The sequence below is a fragment of the Phytophthora ramorum genome (assembly GCF_020800215.1).
Source record: "Phytophthora ramorum isolate Pr-102 chromosome Unknown Phyram_PR-102_s0005, whole genome shotgun sequence".
In the NCBI taxonomy this organism is placed as follows: Eukaryota; Oomycota; class Peronosporomycetes; order Peronosporales; family Peronosporaceae; genus Phytophthora; species Phytophthora ramorum.
The window spans coordinates 1,766,333-1,782,866 of NW_027150651.1; the positions used below are offsets into that span (position 1 = coordinate 1,766,333).

At 53.1% G+C, this 16,534-nt stretch overlaps 5 protein-coding genes across 6 annotated transcripts; 3 read left to right on the forward strand and 2 right to left on the reverse strand.

The window, feature by feature from the left end:
- Nucleotides 1-57: 57 nt before the first annotated feature.
- Nucleotides 58-1,140, forward strand: KRP23_6264 (uncharacterized protein; the record flags this gene model as incomplete). Its single annotated transcript, XM_067891434.1, has 4 exons — nt 58-230; nt 316-407; nt 498-1,049; nt 1,136-1,140. The coding sequence occupies 4 exons, from the start codon at nt 58-60 to the stop codon at nt 1,138-1,140; spliced, it is 822 nt and encodes a 273-aa protein (XP_067745790.1).
- Nucleotides 1,141-2,671: 1,531 nt separating this feature from the next.
- Nucleotides 2,672-5,723, forward strand: KRP23_6265 (Sister chromatid cohesion protein SCC2; the record flags this gene model as incomplete). The annotated part of the gene is made up of 3 exons (XM_067891435.1): nt 2,672-2,794; nt 2,875-5,063; nt 5,150-5,723. 3 exons carry the CDS (start codon nt 2,672-2,674, stop codon nt 5,721-5,723), a joined length of 2,886 nt encoding a protein of 961 aa, XP_067745791.1.
- A 52-nt stretch (nt 5,724-5,775) lies between these two features.
- On the reverse strand, nt 5,776-6,570 carry KRP23_6266 (TBC1 domain family member 7; the record flags this gene model as incomplete). The annotated part of the gene is made up of 1 exon (XM_067891436.1): nt 5,776-6,570. The coding sequence occupies one exon, from the start codon at nt 6,568-6,570 to the stop codon at nt 5,776-5,778; it is 795 nt and encodes a 264-aa protein (XP_067745792.1).
- Nucleotides 6,571-7,627: 1,057 nt separating this feature from the next.
- On the forward strand, nt 7,628-9,975 carry KRP23_6267 (Ubiquitin C-terminal hydrolase 12; the record flags this gene model as incomplete). 2 transcript variants are annotated; one of them, XM_067891438.1, is made up of 3 exons in its annotated part: nt 7,628-8,026; nt 8,120-9,719; nt 9,794-9,975. In XM_067891438.1, the coding sequence occupies 3 exons, from the start codon at nt 7,628-7,630 to the stop codon at nt 9,973-9,975; spliced, it is 2,181 nt and encodes a 726-aa protein (XP_067745794.1). The 2 variants fall into 2 exon arrangements, with proteins under 2 accessions (XP_067745794.1, XP_067745793.1); XM_067891437.1 differs by having other exon boundaries at nt 9,797-9,975.
- Nucleotides 9,976-11,185: 1,210 nt separating this feature from the next.
- On the reverse strand, nt 11,186-13,831 carry KRP23_6268 (Kinesin-like protein KIF16B; the record flags this gene model as incomplete). Its single annotated transcript, XM_067891439.1, has 5 exons — nt 11,186-11,199; nt 11,292-11,342; nt 11,403-11,552; nt 11,670-11,723; nt 12,682-13,831. 5 exons carry the CDS (start codon nt 13,829-13,831, stop codon nt 11,186-11,188), a joined length of 1,419 nt encoding a protein of 472 aa, XP_067745795.1.
- Between the last annotated feature and the right edge of the window lie 2,703 nt (nt 13,832-16,534).

A 16,534-nucleotide genomic window follows, 5' to 3' on the forward strand; every position in this document is an offset into this window, starting at 1 on the left:
ACAATCACTCACATTCCGCATTAACAAGCAGAGAAGGGTGTGCTCTCGCCGAGGACGATGCAGGGTGGGCTGTTTCTCTTCCCACTGTACGTGGACACGGAGGACGTAGTGGCGGCCGATGCGCGCGAGATGGTGCATCCTATGGCTGCGGAGCCCGTGGCAGGCGCCGAGACCTTCAACCCGCAGCGGATGGCGACGCTTATCCGCACTGCCAACGCCGGCAGACTCAGGTACGAACAGTAAAAACTTCAGTATGTATAGTAAATAATATGCATTAACGTGGCATTTGTTGTGAATTGGCGATGAATATTGCAGTACTGTGGGTGAGACGACGGAAATCGACGCAGATGTGCTAAATTCGATGCCCAAGTGGGCGCAGGCGGTGGTGCAGACGGGATGCTTCAATGGTTTGTCGAGAATCAAGAGCTGTGTATAGTAGTACAATTACTGCTAATGCGGACCTAACGGTGAATGTGTTTGGACGCTGCTACATGTAGCTGAGTCTGCGCGTGGTCTGAAAGCATCACCGTCGAACAAGTTGAAGAGACGTCTGGAGCTGCAGAATGAGACGGAGTACGAACAACCGTGTAAGAGGCAGTCAGTTAGAAACACTACAGATGATATGAGCTCGATGCACGATGAAGGTGGCGAGCTGCAAAATTGTTTGGATGAATTGAATGCCGAGCACGATGTGGATGTGGAGGTGGAAGACAAAGCAGAGACCCCAGCACTTCCTACTCAAGCGGAGATTACTGCTTACAGTGTGGAGAAGTATGCTGAGCTACTGGTGAAATTGGTTGATGTGGCCATGTATCGCCAACAGCAGGAAGATTTTGAACTGGGTGACCAGGATGTGTTCTCGTCAGATGAAGTGAAGTTGCTGCTGCAGTCACTGAAAGCCATGGAAAATAATGATTGGATTAATAAGTTGGAGCCAGAGCTGCTGATCTCGTTGATGAGCGCATTTGATACGCAGGTGCAACTGGGTTTGACGTTGGATGTACTTGCCGCCATGATGCCGAGCAATGAAGAGAAAATGTCCCATCTCTGTAAGCCAAACGGCGGACTAGTTCAACGTCTCATAGCATCACTCGATGTCGCCATTTGTGAGCTGATTGTGATGACAACACCACAGATTGACCGCCGAATTCTTTCCGAGGAGACTATTAACAACTGTTTTTTGCTCTTGCATCACATTATTCGTCGGCTGCTACTTCCATGCATTGATACCACATTTGCAACAACTGCATCGGCAAGAGTGGGAAATGAAAAGTATCAGAGCCGGTCAACGGGTGGCAAAACATCGAGCTCTTCTCGTGTAAATCTGCGTACCAACAAAAACATTCGTGAGGCTGTTAGCGGGGTTACTCACGTCGTGTGTGAGCTCATGGATCACCTCGCAACACTTGTGCTAGGTGTGAAACTTGCTGACCGGTGGTTATTACCTCTGTCTTCTTCGATGGTTGAGTTGTTTACTCTGGAGTACAGCACATATGCTACGTCGTTACAACAAAGTGGTCTTGTAGTGCTTCGAAACATCTTCCTGCAGTATCCGACTCACCGAGACTCACTTCTTGCCGATATAGTTGGAGTCATGGTAAAGCTACCTACTACCAAGCGTACGCTGCGAACAATGAAGTTACTTAACTCAGTCGAAATGGTGCAGCAAATATCAACAGTAGCGGTGTCCATGATTCAGTCTTGCGCGCCAGCTGTCAAAGTTGGGACAGCGGAAGCTGACGTTGAATTGTTGAACGATTCAATAGAACCTTCGTCGACACCAGATACTGTCACTGACGAAAAATCTCAGCAGCAAAATGGTACCGTGGCGGCCGTATTGGACGAAACACGAAAGAGCGCGCAGTCGTTTGTTGGGAAGCTGCTCGCAGCATGCTGGAAAAGGTCCGAAGAGCGTGACAACCGCGTGGTCTTGGATAACTTTGTTGAAGACCTCCTGGAAATGTTTGTGCGCCCGGAATGGGTAGGCGCTGAAGAGCTCCTCGAAGTGTTGAGCTCCTCATTGGCAAGTATCCTGCACGCAAATATCTCCAAGGAAGGTAAAAGCCCAGATTCACATTACAGCCTGGCTGCACTTAACTTGGTCGGGAAGATGTGCGCTTCAATCAAGCGATACCAGAAAGAGGTCGGCCATAGTGGTGTGAAAGATGACAGTGATGCTGTTGCGATCGTTGAAGAGCATATGAGTACCCTGCGCACAGCAATAATTGGGAAGAAAACGCGGTCCAGAAGTGCCCTACCGAGAGCTAGCATACAATGGTGTCAGCAGATGGCGCTGAAGCATATCGTGGTGATGCACCTTCAACGACACAACTTTGGTCAGAGTGATTCAAAGAAGTTGCTTCTTTTGAAGTTCATGTCGGAGTTGGACACACATTGGGGCAGTGCCGAGTCAGTTTATCGAGAACGAGAGAGAAAATTATGGGATTCTTTGTGGGAAATGAGAAATGGAGGTGTGGGCTCGATATTTAAGGTGGCTGCTCCTACGAATGAGTTGGCGTTGAAATCGAGTTTGCATCTTGCAGTAAAACGTGGATTTTGCGGCTTGTTTGACAGCTTGCTTGCGCACGTCATGGCTTTGTTGACCAAGGGAATCCCAACGCTAAGAGCGCGTGTTATGAAGTGTTTGCGAGGAATTGTCGACGTCGATCCCATGCTTATGGCCGAAGTCGGTGTGCAGACAGCCGTTCAGATGTGCTGCTCTGATGAAAAACCTTCGGTTCGTGAAGCTGCCGTGGATTTAATTGGGACCTACGTTCTGCTGCAACCCCTTCTGGTACGAAAGACTCGTGCTCGTTATGTCCAATATCCACCCAATCTCTAATTCTAACGGTGGTGATTTTCATTGATGAACAGTTCGACAAATATTTCGACGCACTTGCAGAGAGGCTAAGAGACAAAGGTATTAAAGTTCGCAAAAGTGTGTGCAAGATCTTCAAGGTAGTGTTGATATCAATGCAAAATCGGTCTGGTGATGCAATCTCGGAGCAAGAGCTCCGCCGCAAGAGCGCTTGTATGAAGTGCCTGGTTGAGCGAATTGGAGATGCAGCTGAAGATCAAGGCGTGAAGAACTTCATCATTGACACTTTCCAAGAAGTCTGGTTCGGTGCCGAGCTTGCTTTCTCCCGACTTTCTAACCCGCTCGGCGAGTTTGGTGATGGAAGCAATCTTCCACCTGGATGGGCAGCTGTTGCGAGTACAAGTGACGAGAAGGGTGTTGCTGCACCAATATCGCAAGAAAATGTGAAGTTTGTATCCGAAGGCGGGAACATCGCCAACTCAGTCGAGGAAGCGTGGTCTGCGTATCGAACTCCTACTGTGGCTCCCTCTAGTGTGGTAAAGATTATTGACTCCAAGATGGATAATACGTCAGAAGTTGTCGCAACTATCGTTGAAGTCATCCATGGCATGCCAAACTTTAGCTGGTTCGTTGAATTGTTGAAACGGCTGCTGGAGGAACGTACTGACAGCACGAGAAAAAAGGTATCGCGATCGAGTAAGAATGAAGCTGAAATTGCACAAGATCGCTCCGAGAAAATTGTCGGCGGACTTGTTGCCTGCCTCATGGACCTCCAGGAAGGTAAACTGCTCCAGGGTGTTTCGATAGAAGAAGGTCACTTGCAGTTTGTATCGTGCATGAAGGCTTTGACTGCTTTTTGTGAAGCAAAACCTCAAATTTTGGCTTGTCATATCGAGACTCTTCGGGTTTACCTGAAAGAGGACGATTTCAAGATCCAAAGGCTCGCGGTGTCAATGATTGACCACATTTTGAGTGTCAAGAGGCCCCCACAATCTCTTGCTAGTAAGCTTGAAGATGATTTGAGGCTCCTAGTGCTGGGATCTCCCCCAAGTGTCGTTGATCCGAGTGTCAAGTGCCTAGCAACTTTGTCCTCAACCAGGAAAATGGCTCCTGTATTGCTCCTTAAATTGCTGGAGCAGTTTTCCCTAATTATGCGGAACAAACTTAAGGAGTCGCTTACCACTTTATCGGAGAAAGATAATTATGTTCTTCAGCGAGCACTGTTTGCTGCGGGAAAAATAGTGGGAGCGACGGATATTGACCGTCACAAGGAGTTGACAAATGAAGCGAAACTGCTAAAGATTGGGGCGATCACAGAGTTGCTGTATGAGTGGTACAGAGAATATGTTCGCAAGCCAGGCAATGATGCATGCGCCGGTAAAGCTGTTCAAGGCATGGGATTCTTGTTCCCTATTCGACCGCGTCTGTTTTTACGGGCTCAGCAAGATGGACTGTTGAAGTTTCTGTTAACTGCAGCACCTGGCAAGTTGACGTTGCATTGCCTTGTAAGCATGAAGGAGCTGTTACTTTACGAAGAGCAGCGACTGGGAAATGGACTGGCGACGCAGAGGATGGATCGATCCAAAAGCAAAGAGCAGCAAGTTCAAGGCGACCAGGAAGCTGACGCCTCGTTGATTGGCAACGTTATGCAAGCGGAGTTAGGAAATGTATTGCTGTTATCGCTGCATAAAGTAGCGCAAATTCGACAGGAGGCGGTCGGGTGCATTGGAGCACTACTAACACAAGGCTTAGTGAATCCACTGCAATGCATTCCGAACTTGGTGGCGTTGGAGACGGATGGCGTGTTGGGCGTCCGAGATGCTGCGTTTTCTCAGCTGCTGGCGGTGTATGAAAGGTTCCCAAGCCAGTTCCTCACGCCGTCTATCAAAGGCATCCGGGACTCGTACTCGTTTCAACTGAGAGTATTCGGCACCGCTACAGCTTCGAGGCCCAAGAAGGACGAGAAAGACAACAAAGAATTTTGTCTTTTCGGGCGATTGTACACGACTTGCCTTAAGTCAACGAGATTCGTTTTCCTTCAGGCGCTCGTGAATCAATTCACTGACCAGGGAAGCGTTCTAAAGACACAGAACAAACCTGCCTCCGCCAACAGCAGCATCACCGTGGGCAATCTGAAATATTTGTGCTACCTGGCACAAATCATTGCCGCGCTACCGTACGAGGTGGAGAATGAGCCGCTGTACATTATTTATTTGATCAACCGCTATGCGAGCCTTCGTCTCGGGTACGTACATGTAGTAGCCTGTCAAGTTTTAGGGCGTGCGTGTATCTCACACTCCGTTGGTGTTTTCGTTTTATTTTATTTGCTAGCCCTGTGCTGGACGATCTCAGGGAAACGTTTGCGAAGGCGGGTGTAGCGGCTGACAAGTTGGAGGACGACGAATCTAACCTCTCACAAGTTGATATCGACAAATACCGCCCACTATCTCCGTTAACCGGCTCCGAGCTGGCAGCTCTGGAGACTAACGGGTGCACTGCTTTCGCACTGGCACTGATGCTCCATCTGAAGCTTGCGCTGAAGGCCAACTACAAGCTGGACAACGAAAAGTGCGCAACGTATAAACACTCTACGGCAGATAAATCTGTAGAGGTGAGAGAGCGGTCCCCCAAGAAACTCCTGCTCCCTTCTGTCGACGATTTCTTTCACGCGGAAGATCCTATCCAGATTAACTGGAATCTTTTTATGACTGCGTGGCTCGTAGCTCGCAAAGACCAAGCGCAGCTGGACTTCGATCTGGAAACGGAGAAGAAACCCAAGGAACGACAATTGAAACTCAAGACCCCACCGAAGCGGCGACGTCGCTCACGCAGGGCTGCTGTCAAGCAGCAAGTCGCAGAGAGCGATAGTGCGGATGAGGACGAGAACGTCGAAGGTTTTGCTTAACTGACCATGAGGGATTGGTTGTTTTGAATACCATGCAGCTTATTTGATATTTTTACCGTCGTCGCCCATGCTCCTCATCATGGCCACTCTTGAGCACGTGCATACTTGAGATGGACCCGTCAGCAGTCAGACGACGTCGCTTCACGTCGAGTGTACGGAGAAACACGGCTTCAAAGTCCGCCAGTTGTGCTTTGTACAGCGTGTCCACCGTCACCATCGGATCCACAAGCTCCAGACCATCATGAAACAACTCGAGCAACCTCGTGAAGCACCAAAACCGCTCCGGTGCCTGTGTCAGCACCTCACACACCACTCGAGCCACGCCCAGCAAGAAGTTCGGGTCGTCCATCCCGCACAACAACGGCGCGTCACACGCCGCGATCTCTCTCCAATATGTTCGATGCAAGTGCACCAGCCTCTTCAAATCCTGCAGCGAAGGAGGTCGTGGCGTCTTCCCTGCAACTTCATCTTCTGCATCGTCTTCATCCTTCACAAGAAGCTCCGAGAAGTCGTAGTACACGCCGCCCCCTTCGTCTCCTTCGCTCACGTCTTTCGCCTGCAGGACTTGCGCCGCGCCCACCACATCCTCAAACATGGCGTGGCGCTCCCTCAACACAAACGTCCACAGTCCCGGATACGGCGGCAGCACCCCCGCCAGCAGCAGCCACATCCTCGCGCGGTACTGCGGCGCGATGCCCAACTCCAGCGCCAACTTGAGCAGCTGCGGCACGTTCACCGTTCTCTCGCCTAGCAGCGCCGCGAACGACGCGTCCACGTCCACAATGTGCTGCACCACAGGCACGCCCAGCGTCTTGTAGTACGTCGTGCGGAAGTTCCGGCTCAGCATGCTGGCAGAACGCGGAGAAATGCGGAATACCTAACGATAATCCTTTCGGGACCTAGTGAGATCGAGAGCTCCCCGGGAACACCACGGTGCAGGCCTCACTGCTTGAGAAACGGGCAGCCGTTGGGCAGTGAGTGACCCATGTGGGTAGTCACGACTATTGACACAGGCCGTGACTACTGGCACAGGTCGCAACTCTCCGCAGCAACCACAAGGTAACCTAGGACGTGAGCGGTGGCATCGCTCCGTCCGCTGGTAATTCACATTCTACTTCCTCCTGCCTAAGCACCAATATCCTACAGAAACCAGCACCGGAGAGCTCGCTCCTGCTGAGCACGTCGAGCACCATTCGTGTCCCTGTCGCACACGTAGCCGCAGTGCGGGCACCTAAAGTGTTCAGGCTGAAGTCCTTCTGTCTCATTAACACGCAGTTGATTCTCCCGCATAGCGAGCAGGTCTTGCTAGTGAACGGCTCCGTGCACACAATCAGTCGGTGACCAATCCTGGCCATCTTCTTCTTCAGCATCTTTTTGAACTTGTACGCCGACCAAATCAGCCCGTCTTCCTGGTGATCCCACGAGGACGTCCATCGGGGCGATTTCGGCGTCGCACTATCTCCGACACCCGGTACACGGGCATCAACACATCGTGGTAGGTGAGGGATAACGACCTTCTGATGCAAGTTCTTCACTCTACGCTTGATCTTCGGGTGCGTAGCGTATATGGTCTTGTTCGTCCGCTGCCGCTAGCGCTTGTTTCTCTCGCGAGTCTTGCGGGATTTAAGGCGGTCGATGGAGGTGGACCTTTCGATCTGCTTCCCCGCATCGTACACGGCCATAGCCAATCCGTACGGATCATAGATGGAGATGAAGTCTCGTACGCCGGGACGCACAGGCAGAACTTGCCGGTGCGTTAAATGTGGCTATCCAAGATCCAGCTTCCCAACATCATTTCTATGTGCTCCCACACCAACTTCAATATGTTTCCATAGTTTTCCATCAAAGTGCTTCTTCTTGGATCCAAACTTGAATCTCATTCGTCTTCATCCGGCGTCTTTGCGATGGTCGCATCGGCTCGCGCGCTCAGCCCCAAGAAGCGCCAGTGGATCGGTGGTGCCCGAACGGTCTCCAGCAAGAGCAGCAGACGCGCGCAGCACCCGCGGCTGCTTCAGTGCCGAGTCAGCGAGGGCTCCGCGGGCGAGACGGACAGCGAGAGCCTGGATCTGGACGACGTGGACATGGACGACCTTTCCAGCGACATCCAGACGCTGCCGGACGAGCTGCTGGCGCTGGCGCTGGCCCAGCTGGACGGCCAGTCACTGCTGGCGTGCGCCGCGACCTGCAGAACCTTCCGGACGCTCACGTTCGACCGACAAGTGTGGAAGCGGATCTGCCTGAAAAGGTGGCCGACGCTGAGGACGCAGCTGCTACCACAACTACCCGGGGCACCGGACTATGATGTACGGGTGAAATGCTGTCTTTTGAGAGCTTTGTGCAAGCAGAGAGAGCTGGAACTAAGATATTGATATTTTTGTGACCTGTGACTTTTTTAGTTGGTGAGGCTGTATGGAGGCTGTTGGAGACGCTGCTATGAGGAAAAACACGGCATGGAACAAAGAGCAGAAATGTCCGTGAAAATACCCAAGTTTACGGACGTGGAAGCTATGAGAAGCGTGGACAAGGTGGTGTCGGACACGTTCAACATTGGCGCGCATCGCTTTTGCCTATGGGTGTTCCCAAATGGAAACCCAAACGAGGCTCAGTACAAGGACCGTGTACTCAGCGTGTACCTTGTACTGACTGATTTATCGCGGCGTGCACCGGACTGGCTCACGTGCGCTGTGTTCTCGTTGCAGGTGGAAAACGCACGAGATCCAAGACGTCGACTCGAGTGGCACTCGTGTCTAACGGACAACAAGTTTCACCGACACCTCAACAACTGGGGGGTGCACTCACTTGGTTCTCTATCGACGCTGCGTGATCCTCAGCAAGGTTTTCTTACCAACTCCACGGAGGGCCAAACCGAACCCGATATCCTCACTGTATCTGCTCAGGTTCGACTCATGTCCATTACATTTCGCGTGATATTTGAGCACGATCTTCGAGAACACCATCAACTCGGACTCGTAGATTTTACAAACGTGGCGGAATTGGAGCTGCCTTTCTGCTGCTCACTACGCGACTTGCTCGTCGCACTACACGACCGGTTTCCTGAAGTGCTCGGGGACTACAGTGAAGAAGGAGCGATGGCCAAGACGCGAGTGTGGTGCTTTAACCAGCCAGTGGTGTCAGGTCAGGCACTGCGGCCACGCAAACTGCTCGCCTGTGACAAATCCCAGCAAGATCGACCTCTTTTTGGTCACTTGCTCTGCGATGGAGTTGACATCGACGCGTATTCGTTCTGTCAGATATACGTTGAAAACAATTCTGTGACGAATGATCTCCCGCTTGATCTACCGCCTGGTGCCCAAGCGACTGCGAAGGATTTATTGGCGACCCCTGAAGGCTATGTGTTTGTAAAGCTTCTCCAGCCAGCTCCTGCCAACCAGCTAGACTATATCGGCAAGTTCCGTGTTTTTGAAACATTGTGTCCCGACGGCACGACAATCCGAGGCAAGTCTGAAAGCGGACGACTCGCGCCCAGTGTGCTGTACGAGGCAGTTGCTCGTCATACAGGTTGGAGCTGTGCACAGCTGGAAATGTTCCGAGAAGAAATTGCCCCAACTGTTGTCTCTGAATTGATCCCGTACCATGCGCCGGCTCAAAGTGCTGGATTGCAGCAAGCGGATATTGTGGTATTCTGCGTAAGACCACAAGGTCTCCACGGAGTGCCACCTGCGAGTGCCCTGAGCCCCGTGTACGAGCTGCTACTCGAGCGTTATGCAGAAGCACGACAACTGTTCAGTCCTACCGATTTGGCGCCGCCTACGCTAGAACTGGTTGAAAACCTGGCCGAGAAGCTGGACATTCCAAAATTCCGCGTGCGCAGTGCGTTCCGCAAGTGCCACGAGGATCCGCTTGCTACCTTACGCTACATCATGGACGGTCGTCATCTAGGCTTTATCTGCGATTCGTGTGGCGAAACAGATTTCACCGGACCACGATTTAACTGCGCTATCTGCAGCGATTACGATTTATGCGCCGCGTGCAATGGTAGGCATCTTTGCTTGAGCGCGGACGCTTTGCACGGTTGGACTAACTTGATGGCTGTGTTGTTGGTTCGAAAGCAGCGCAAGCTTGCGAGATCTCGCACCGCTACGCCAACGTCGACGGTAAGTGGCAACGCGTGTACAATTTCAAAGACCACAAAACGTCGCACACGATGCGCAAGATGTTGCCGGTTTTCTATGGCTATGGTCGCAATCACGACTGGCAGCCAGCAGCAGAGGTCTATTGCCGCCATTGCTGAAAGCAACCCTCCGCTCCGTGCCCAAGAACGAGCAGGTGCTTGGTAATCTCATGTATTTTCTTGCGGCGTTGACGTCCCGGTTCCAGAAGTGGGCCTTGCAACGACTGTTCTTACAGCGCAAACGTTTCTGTTCCCCTTCAAGACGAACCTGTCCTACTTGGTGTCGTTGTCCTTCACCTTCGTCAGCAGCCGTGCTTGGTGGAGGCGCTCGTGGCAGCAGGGGCACAGCTTACTCGTTCGAAATTCATCCATGGGCAGGACCGTAGCTCGCCGCTCAAGTGCCTTCCTGAACGCCCGTGCGGATTTCCCCGGTGGCAGCTCCAATCTCCACACGCAACACAAACGTGCACGCTTCGAGTCGGTACGAGACGCTTGGCCAGCCTTCATCTTCATACCGTACGTTAGGAATCGCCACTTGCGGAACGAGTGTTGGGCCGGAAACAATAGCAGGAAGCCCGAGGACTGCAGAAAGCACTGCAGGCGATCCACGCAGACATCGTAGTCGACGGTCTTGAAGGGTGGTATTGCTGCAAGCAGCTCGTGGGATACCTGGTCTCACGCTTTCTCAAATTGCGGCTCCAGAAGCGTTGCTTGTCCAACTTGGCCAGATGGCAGTACTCTCTAGTGTTAATCTCCACAATCCGTTGGCCGTGACAATTCTTGCGCTTACGCTTCCACCGCCGCTTGTGCTTGTCCTTGTCGTTGTTGTTGCGCTTGCGGCGTCGGTTGCGCTGCCGGCGAGTTGAAAGATGGCCGACACACGCCGGAGTGCACAGGGTTCTCATGCCAGGGTCGATGCCAATCGGGAGCGTATCCACTGGGCAACTTCGCAAATGCCAAGTCAAAGACGTCCTTTGTCGGTGGCTGCTCCCGCGCTGTTCATACGTTTCTTCCGCCTTGGGGCCGTTTCCGTGTCTGCATGGACGGTGTCTGCGAGGTCGAGAACCTGACGTCGCAGCAGCACCGAAGCCGCATACCCATCTGTCGTTATTTGGTATGCGAACTCACGGGTGGCGGTCTCCATCCCGTCCAAGTTGAACACCTTGCGAAAAATTGAATCTCGATTCTGCGTCCACATTTGTGGGTCTGATCCACGGCATCCCAACTGCAGCCAGCTCGGACTGCAATGTGGAACTCAAAGCGCGTTTTCAAATGCAGAGGGGATACATTCCTTGTTAGGTCTCCACATTTCTTCTAAGGTTGGCGGCAGCTACTTTCCGTCAGCTGACAACGCGGCGCATTGTTAGCAATAGCTAGGATGATGTTTTGTGTGCACAACTTATGGTAAGAGAAATTAGGTTCATTCATTTTCTTACAACGTACTTCACGTCTCCCAGCGAACGACTCCACTCGGATCGGCTCCGTACCTGTACCAAGTCTTAATTAGAAACAGAATATCATCACATGTACTTGCTCCTGGTGCCCACCTGCTGCCTCCTTCTTGTACTGGACACGACGAGCGCGGTGGCCTCCACGTACTCTAGATACAACCAGTGTCGAAATCCGTGCTGTCACGGCCGACGAGGCCGAATTCGGGATACTGCTGATCTGCTGCTGACTGGGACTCGCGCTCGATTCTAGCAACACCCAAGGCCCATCCCAAGACGCAAGAGAGAGAGAATCAGGCACCCCTACGAAGATCCAGAAGAGTAGTTCGGCGTCCAGCGCTGCTTCAATGCCTTCCTCGTACGTACCCTTCGCTAAGGCGCGGCTCCGACCGGCGCCCTGACCTGCGCTTTTCTCGCTTGCTGCTTGACTCTCGTGACATTGATGCTGGCTCCTCCGTTCGAGTGTAGGAAAATCCCTGGAACTCGTTCTTGGGTGACACTGCAAGTCGTTTATCCTGCTGCAAGAAACCATGATCAGGCAATTCCTTCGTAAACTCACGGTCAAAGTTCTGGATGTCCGTCGGGCTGCGCACACGCGGCTTGAACGGGGGTTTGACGCCGCGCTGCTCTAGCAACTTCCAGTCGATGCTAGAGAAGAACACGTGGTTCTTAATGTCTTCCACGCCAGCACCGGGGCGTGAGCCGATGCGATACGTCGGATCGCGCTCCAGCAGTGCCGAAATGAGGCTTTTGACTTCAGAGCTCAGACCGAAGTGAGCCGGGAACTTGAGCGGTGACTTCATGATCTTGGTGCACATCTGCTCGATATTGCGATCAAAGAAAGGCGGCCAGCCCGTGAGCATCTCGTACATGAGGGTCCCAAGGCTCCACCAGTCGATGGCTTTGCCGTACTCCGTCTTCTTCTTGCGGCTAATGAGCATTTCGGGTGCCAGGTACTCGGGGGTGCCGCAAAACGTCTTGGCGCCTGTGAAGTCCGTGCAGTCTGTTTTGGAGAGGCCAAAGTCGGTAAGTCGCACATGGCCTGTCTCGTCAAGAAGAATGTTCTCGGGCTTGAGGTCGCGGTAGATGATGTCACGCTCGTGCAGGTGGCCAATGGCGGCCACCAACTCCGCGGCGTAAAAGCGCACCATAGCTTCCGAGAAGGAGCGAAACTTCTTCAGGTGGAAGAAGATCTCGCCTCCGCAGCAATAGTCCGAGACCATCACGAGCTTGCTGGCGGTCTGGAACGAGTACTTGAGCCCGACAATGAAAGGATGGTCGATGGAGCTCATGATGCGGCGCTCCATCATCGTGTGCCCCACCTGGTTGCGTTTCACTAACTCCGACTTGCGCAGCACTTTCATCGCGTAGATCTTACCGTCTCCTCCGCGCTCCCGAGCCATGTAGACCTTTCCAAACGACCCCTTTCCGAGCATTTTCAGGATCTCAAAGTCTTGCATCGTCACGGAATGATTCCCTGCGTCCTCCGAGGCAAAACTGTTGCTGGCGCTGAGCCGCGAAGACGTCCCAAGAGCTGTGGACGTGGACTGCACGTGCTTCGGAGCTGTCACCATATCCACGCCGCGCGCCTGTCCGTCCGTACTGTTGCCATCCTCTTCTTCGTCGTCCACAGAGCTGCTGCCACTGCTGAGGAACTGTACGACCTCAATCGGCCGTGGTCGCAGGGTCAGTACCGCGTTCATGTACGTCTCAATCGCTTCCCGGCGCTGCTCAATCACACGCAGCGACAGCGACATGAAGAACTTCTTGGGCGGGAAGTAGAGTTTCCCGACCGTTGCGTATTTCCGCCTCAGCGTCTTGTGCAGCTCCCGGAAGTGGCTGTACCTCTTCTCAGACACGCGGACAGCTCCCGACTGGAAGTGCACGTACACCTGGAAGACCGTATAGCGCTTCTTGGATCCGTTATCTCGGTCCCGTCCGAGCACCAGCGCCCCCATGGAGCCCCCGTGTCCGCCTCGTCCGTCCTTGCCGTTCCACGTCGAAGATCTGCCTGCTCCGCTGGCCACGGGCGAGTTGCCTGCACTGTCGGCTCCTGCTGGGATGTGCAGTCTGTCGGCCCTGTCCGTCGTGAGCTTCGACTTCCACCGCGGGATCTCTACTTTGAGAACGTCATCGCCCGCGGGGGGCGCGGCCGGGTACTCCGGGTGCAGCTGCTGGCGGGGGCTCAACTCTCGACCTGTAGTGTGCAGATTGAGGTAGTTGGAGCCACGCTGGGGCGGCGACAGCGCCGATCCGGACGTGGACGACGCGCTGGAGCGCTGCGCGTCTGAGCCCTGCACGTGCGTGAGCGAGTGACGCATCTGCGCGCTCTTCTTGCTGTTGCTGTGGCGCTTCTTCTTGGAAGGCTGCGGCTCCTGGTACGACGCGCGCAGGTTGCTGCTGCCGCTCACTTGCACCTGGTGCTGGAACGAGGCGCTGAGGGCGCGCGCGCTGCCGGCGGCCGAGCGCGAGCGCGCCGCGGCGTCCCGGGGCGGCGTACGGCGCGGGTACTCGTCGACCGCAGGCATCGAGAAGGCGAGAGAAGTCAGCAAGTGAAATGCCGAGACAACTTCCCCCAGTCGTCTCTTCGTGGCTTTGTACCGAGGCTTGGGTTGCAGGCTATGTATGTGTAATTTACGAGAACTACTGTAATCAATCGATCGGACGAAACCACCACGGACCTGTGGATGGCTCCGACTTGGATTTGTTGGTGGTGTTGGCCGTCCAGGGTGGGTCGAATGGACTTGGCTTTGCCAAGTTACAAGTGGTTATGAGCCCAAAGCTGCGTTGGTAACTCCCCGACGGTGAAGTTCATGAGACACGAAGAAAGAGACGAAGGAAGAGAAGAAGGCCGCTCACCCACCGTTCGATGGCAAGGACTTCGAGGTGTGGTTCGAGCGCATGAAGTTGAAGCTGGAACGCAAGGGAGTGTGGAAGTACTGCGTGAAGGAGATCGAAGAGCCGGAGGAGTCGAAGCAGAACGAGCACGACGCGTGGATGAAGGACTCTGCGCGCGCTAAGGAGCTACTCTATGACGGAATGACAGACAAGATAGTGAAAACGGTGAAGTTTGAGCCGACTGCGTTCCGTGTAGTGGAGAGACTGAAGCAGAGATTCGTCGGGAAAACGTATTTCAAGTATGCAGCGGAGATGACACAGCTGAGGAAGCTCCGACTCCAGGAGAACGGGAATATGCCCGATCATTTGGGTGAAGTGCGAAGATTAATTGATCAAATTGCTCTATTGGGTAAACCTCTTGATGAGTATGAGAAGCCTGCGATTTTGATCGGCACACTGCCTGACGATTACGATAACGTGGTGGAAACATTTTTGGCAAGTCACGTGCCTCGAGATGTAAATGACCCTCCCAACTATGATCAATTGGAGCATGCATTGGAGCTCGCGTATGATCGGCGCCAAGGACGAAAGCTAAATGAAGGCAACGAAGATCAAGCCTTGTTTGGAGGATCTGGTAGAGGTCGGGGCCGAGGTCGTGGTCGCGGTCGTGGCTCTGATCGTGGCCGCGGTGGCCGCAGTGGAGGACGTGGCCGAGGCAGAGGTTTTGGTCGTGGTGGTGGTCGAGAAGGTAGCCAAGGAGCTGGACGCGGACGTGAAGGTCAAGTCACCAGTAAAGGAAGATGTTTTCATTGCGGAGAGCAATCGCACCAAGTGCGAGACTGCCCGCACTTAGGCAGACATCCGCCAAGTGGTGCCCGCGGATCCGAGCCACCTCAAAAGCAAGCCAAGGTAGAAGGAGCGCAGGGGAAGCGAGCTGCAAAGAACCAGTATACTCAAGATGAGAGTGATGAATCGGCATATGTGGTTAGTGCTCTCATTAAGCAGCCTCCCAACGTGCAGAAGTTTGCAAGCAAGCGCTGGTACTTGGACTCGGGAGCCACAAGCCATTTGACTAACCAGAAAATTGATTTTATTTCGTTCACGGCCATGAGTGCATTGGTGAGAGTTGGTGGTGAGAACTGGTTGAATGTAGCTGGAATTGGCACCGTGAAAAAGGAGATCCAGACTACGAGTGGGTGGCGGACGTTAGTACTGCGTGGAGTACGCTATGTACCAGAACTGCAATGTAGTTTGTTCTCAGTGCGGCGACAAACCGCACAAACCCTGCCCACTGATGAGAAGGTTCGAGTTCACTTTGATGACGATGAATTCGCAAAGGTGAAATTTGAACAAGGAAGTGCGAAGGCACATGTCGACAGAACCAATCTTTATTGCTTAGAGCTGGAAAGTCCTGTGGACTCCGCATTGGTCGTCGCCATGGATGGAGACTACAAGGTGCAGCTGTGGCACACGCGCCTTGGTCACCCAGGACGGACAATATTCAACGCACTATTTCGACATGCAGATTGGCCGTTGTTAGCTGTGGATCTGAGGATCAGACAAGATTTCAGCTGTGAAGCATGTGTGAGAGGCAAGATGACGAGAAAGAGTTTTCACTCGGTGCAGAGTTCGAATCGTGACTGGTTAATTGGAGAACGAGCACACGTGGATGTTTGGGGGCCGTATCCAGTGGCGTCATACTCGGGCATGCGCTACTTTGCTCTCTTCGTCGATGAGGCGTCTCGCTTCTCGACTTTGTTTCTGATGAAAGAGCGCACCAACGTCTACGCAAAGTTCCAGTTCTACTATGAGCGAGTAAAAACACAATTGAAAATCCGAATGAAAGAGCTTCGTTGTGATAATGCTCGCGAACTACTAGCGCTCGGTGAAAAGTGCAAACGCACGTACGGAATGGAGTGCTCGCTGACGGTGAAGCATACCCCAGAGCAAAACGGAGTTGCTGAACGAATGATTCGCACGGTGACTGAGAGGATGAGGTGCTTGCTGGAGCATTTCGGACTGCCCAAGCAGATGTGGGCGGAGGCCGCTGCCACTGCAGCGTATTGTGTAAACATAGTGCCGAACAAGAGAAAAGGAATGCAAGTCCCGTATGCAGTGTGGTTCAGAGAGACACCTGCGTATTCGAGACTTCGGACATTCGGTTGTGCTGTGTTAGCTTACGTTGACAAAGTTGAGCGCAAGAAAATGGATTCACGAGCAAAAGAAGCTGTATTCGTTGGTTATTCTCGTGAGCGAAGAGGCTATCGGTTGCTGGACAGCACGACGAACAAGGCGTTCTACAGCCACACAGCGGTCTTCTATGAAGATAAACCTGGACGAATCCTGTTGAAGGATGGTACAGAGGCACCAACTGTCCCCACGTCGGAGTATTT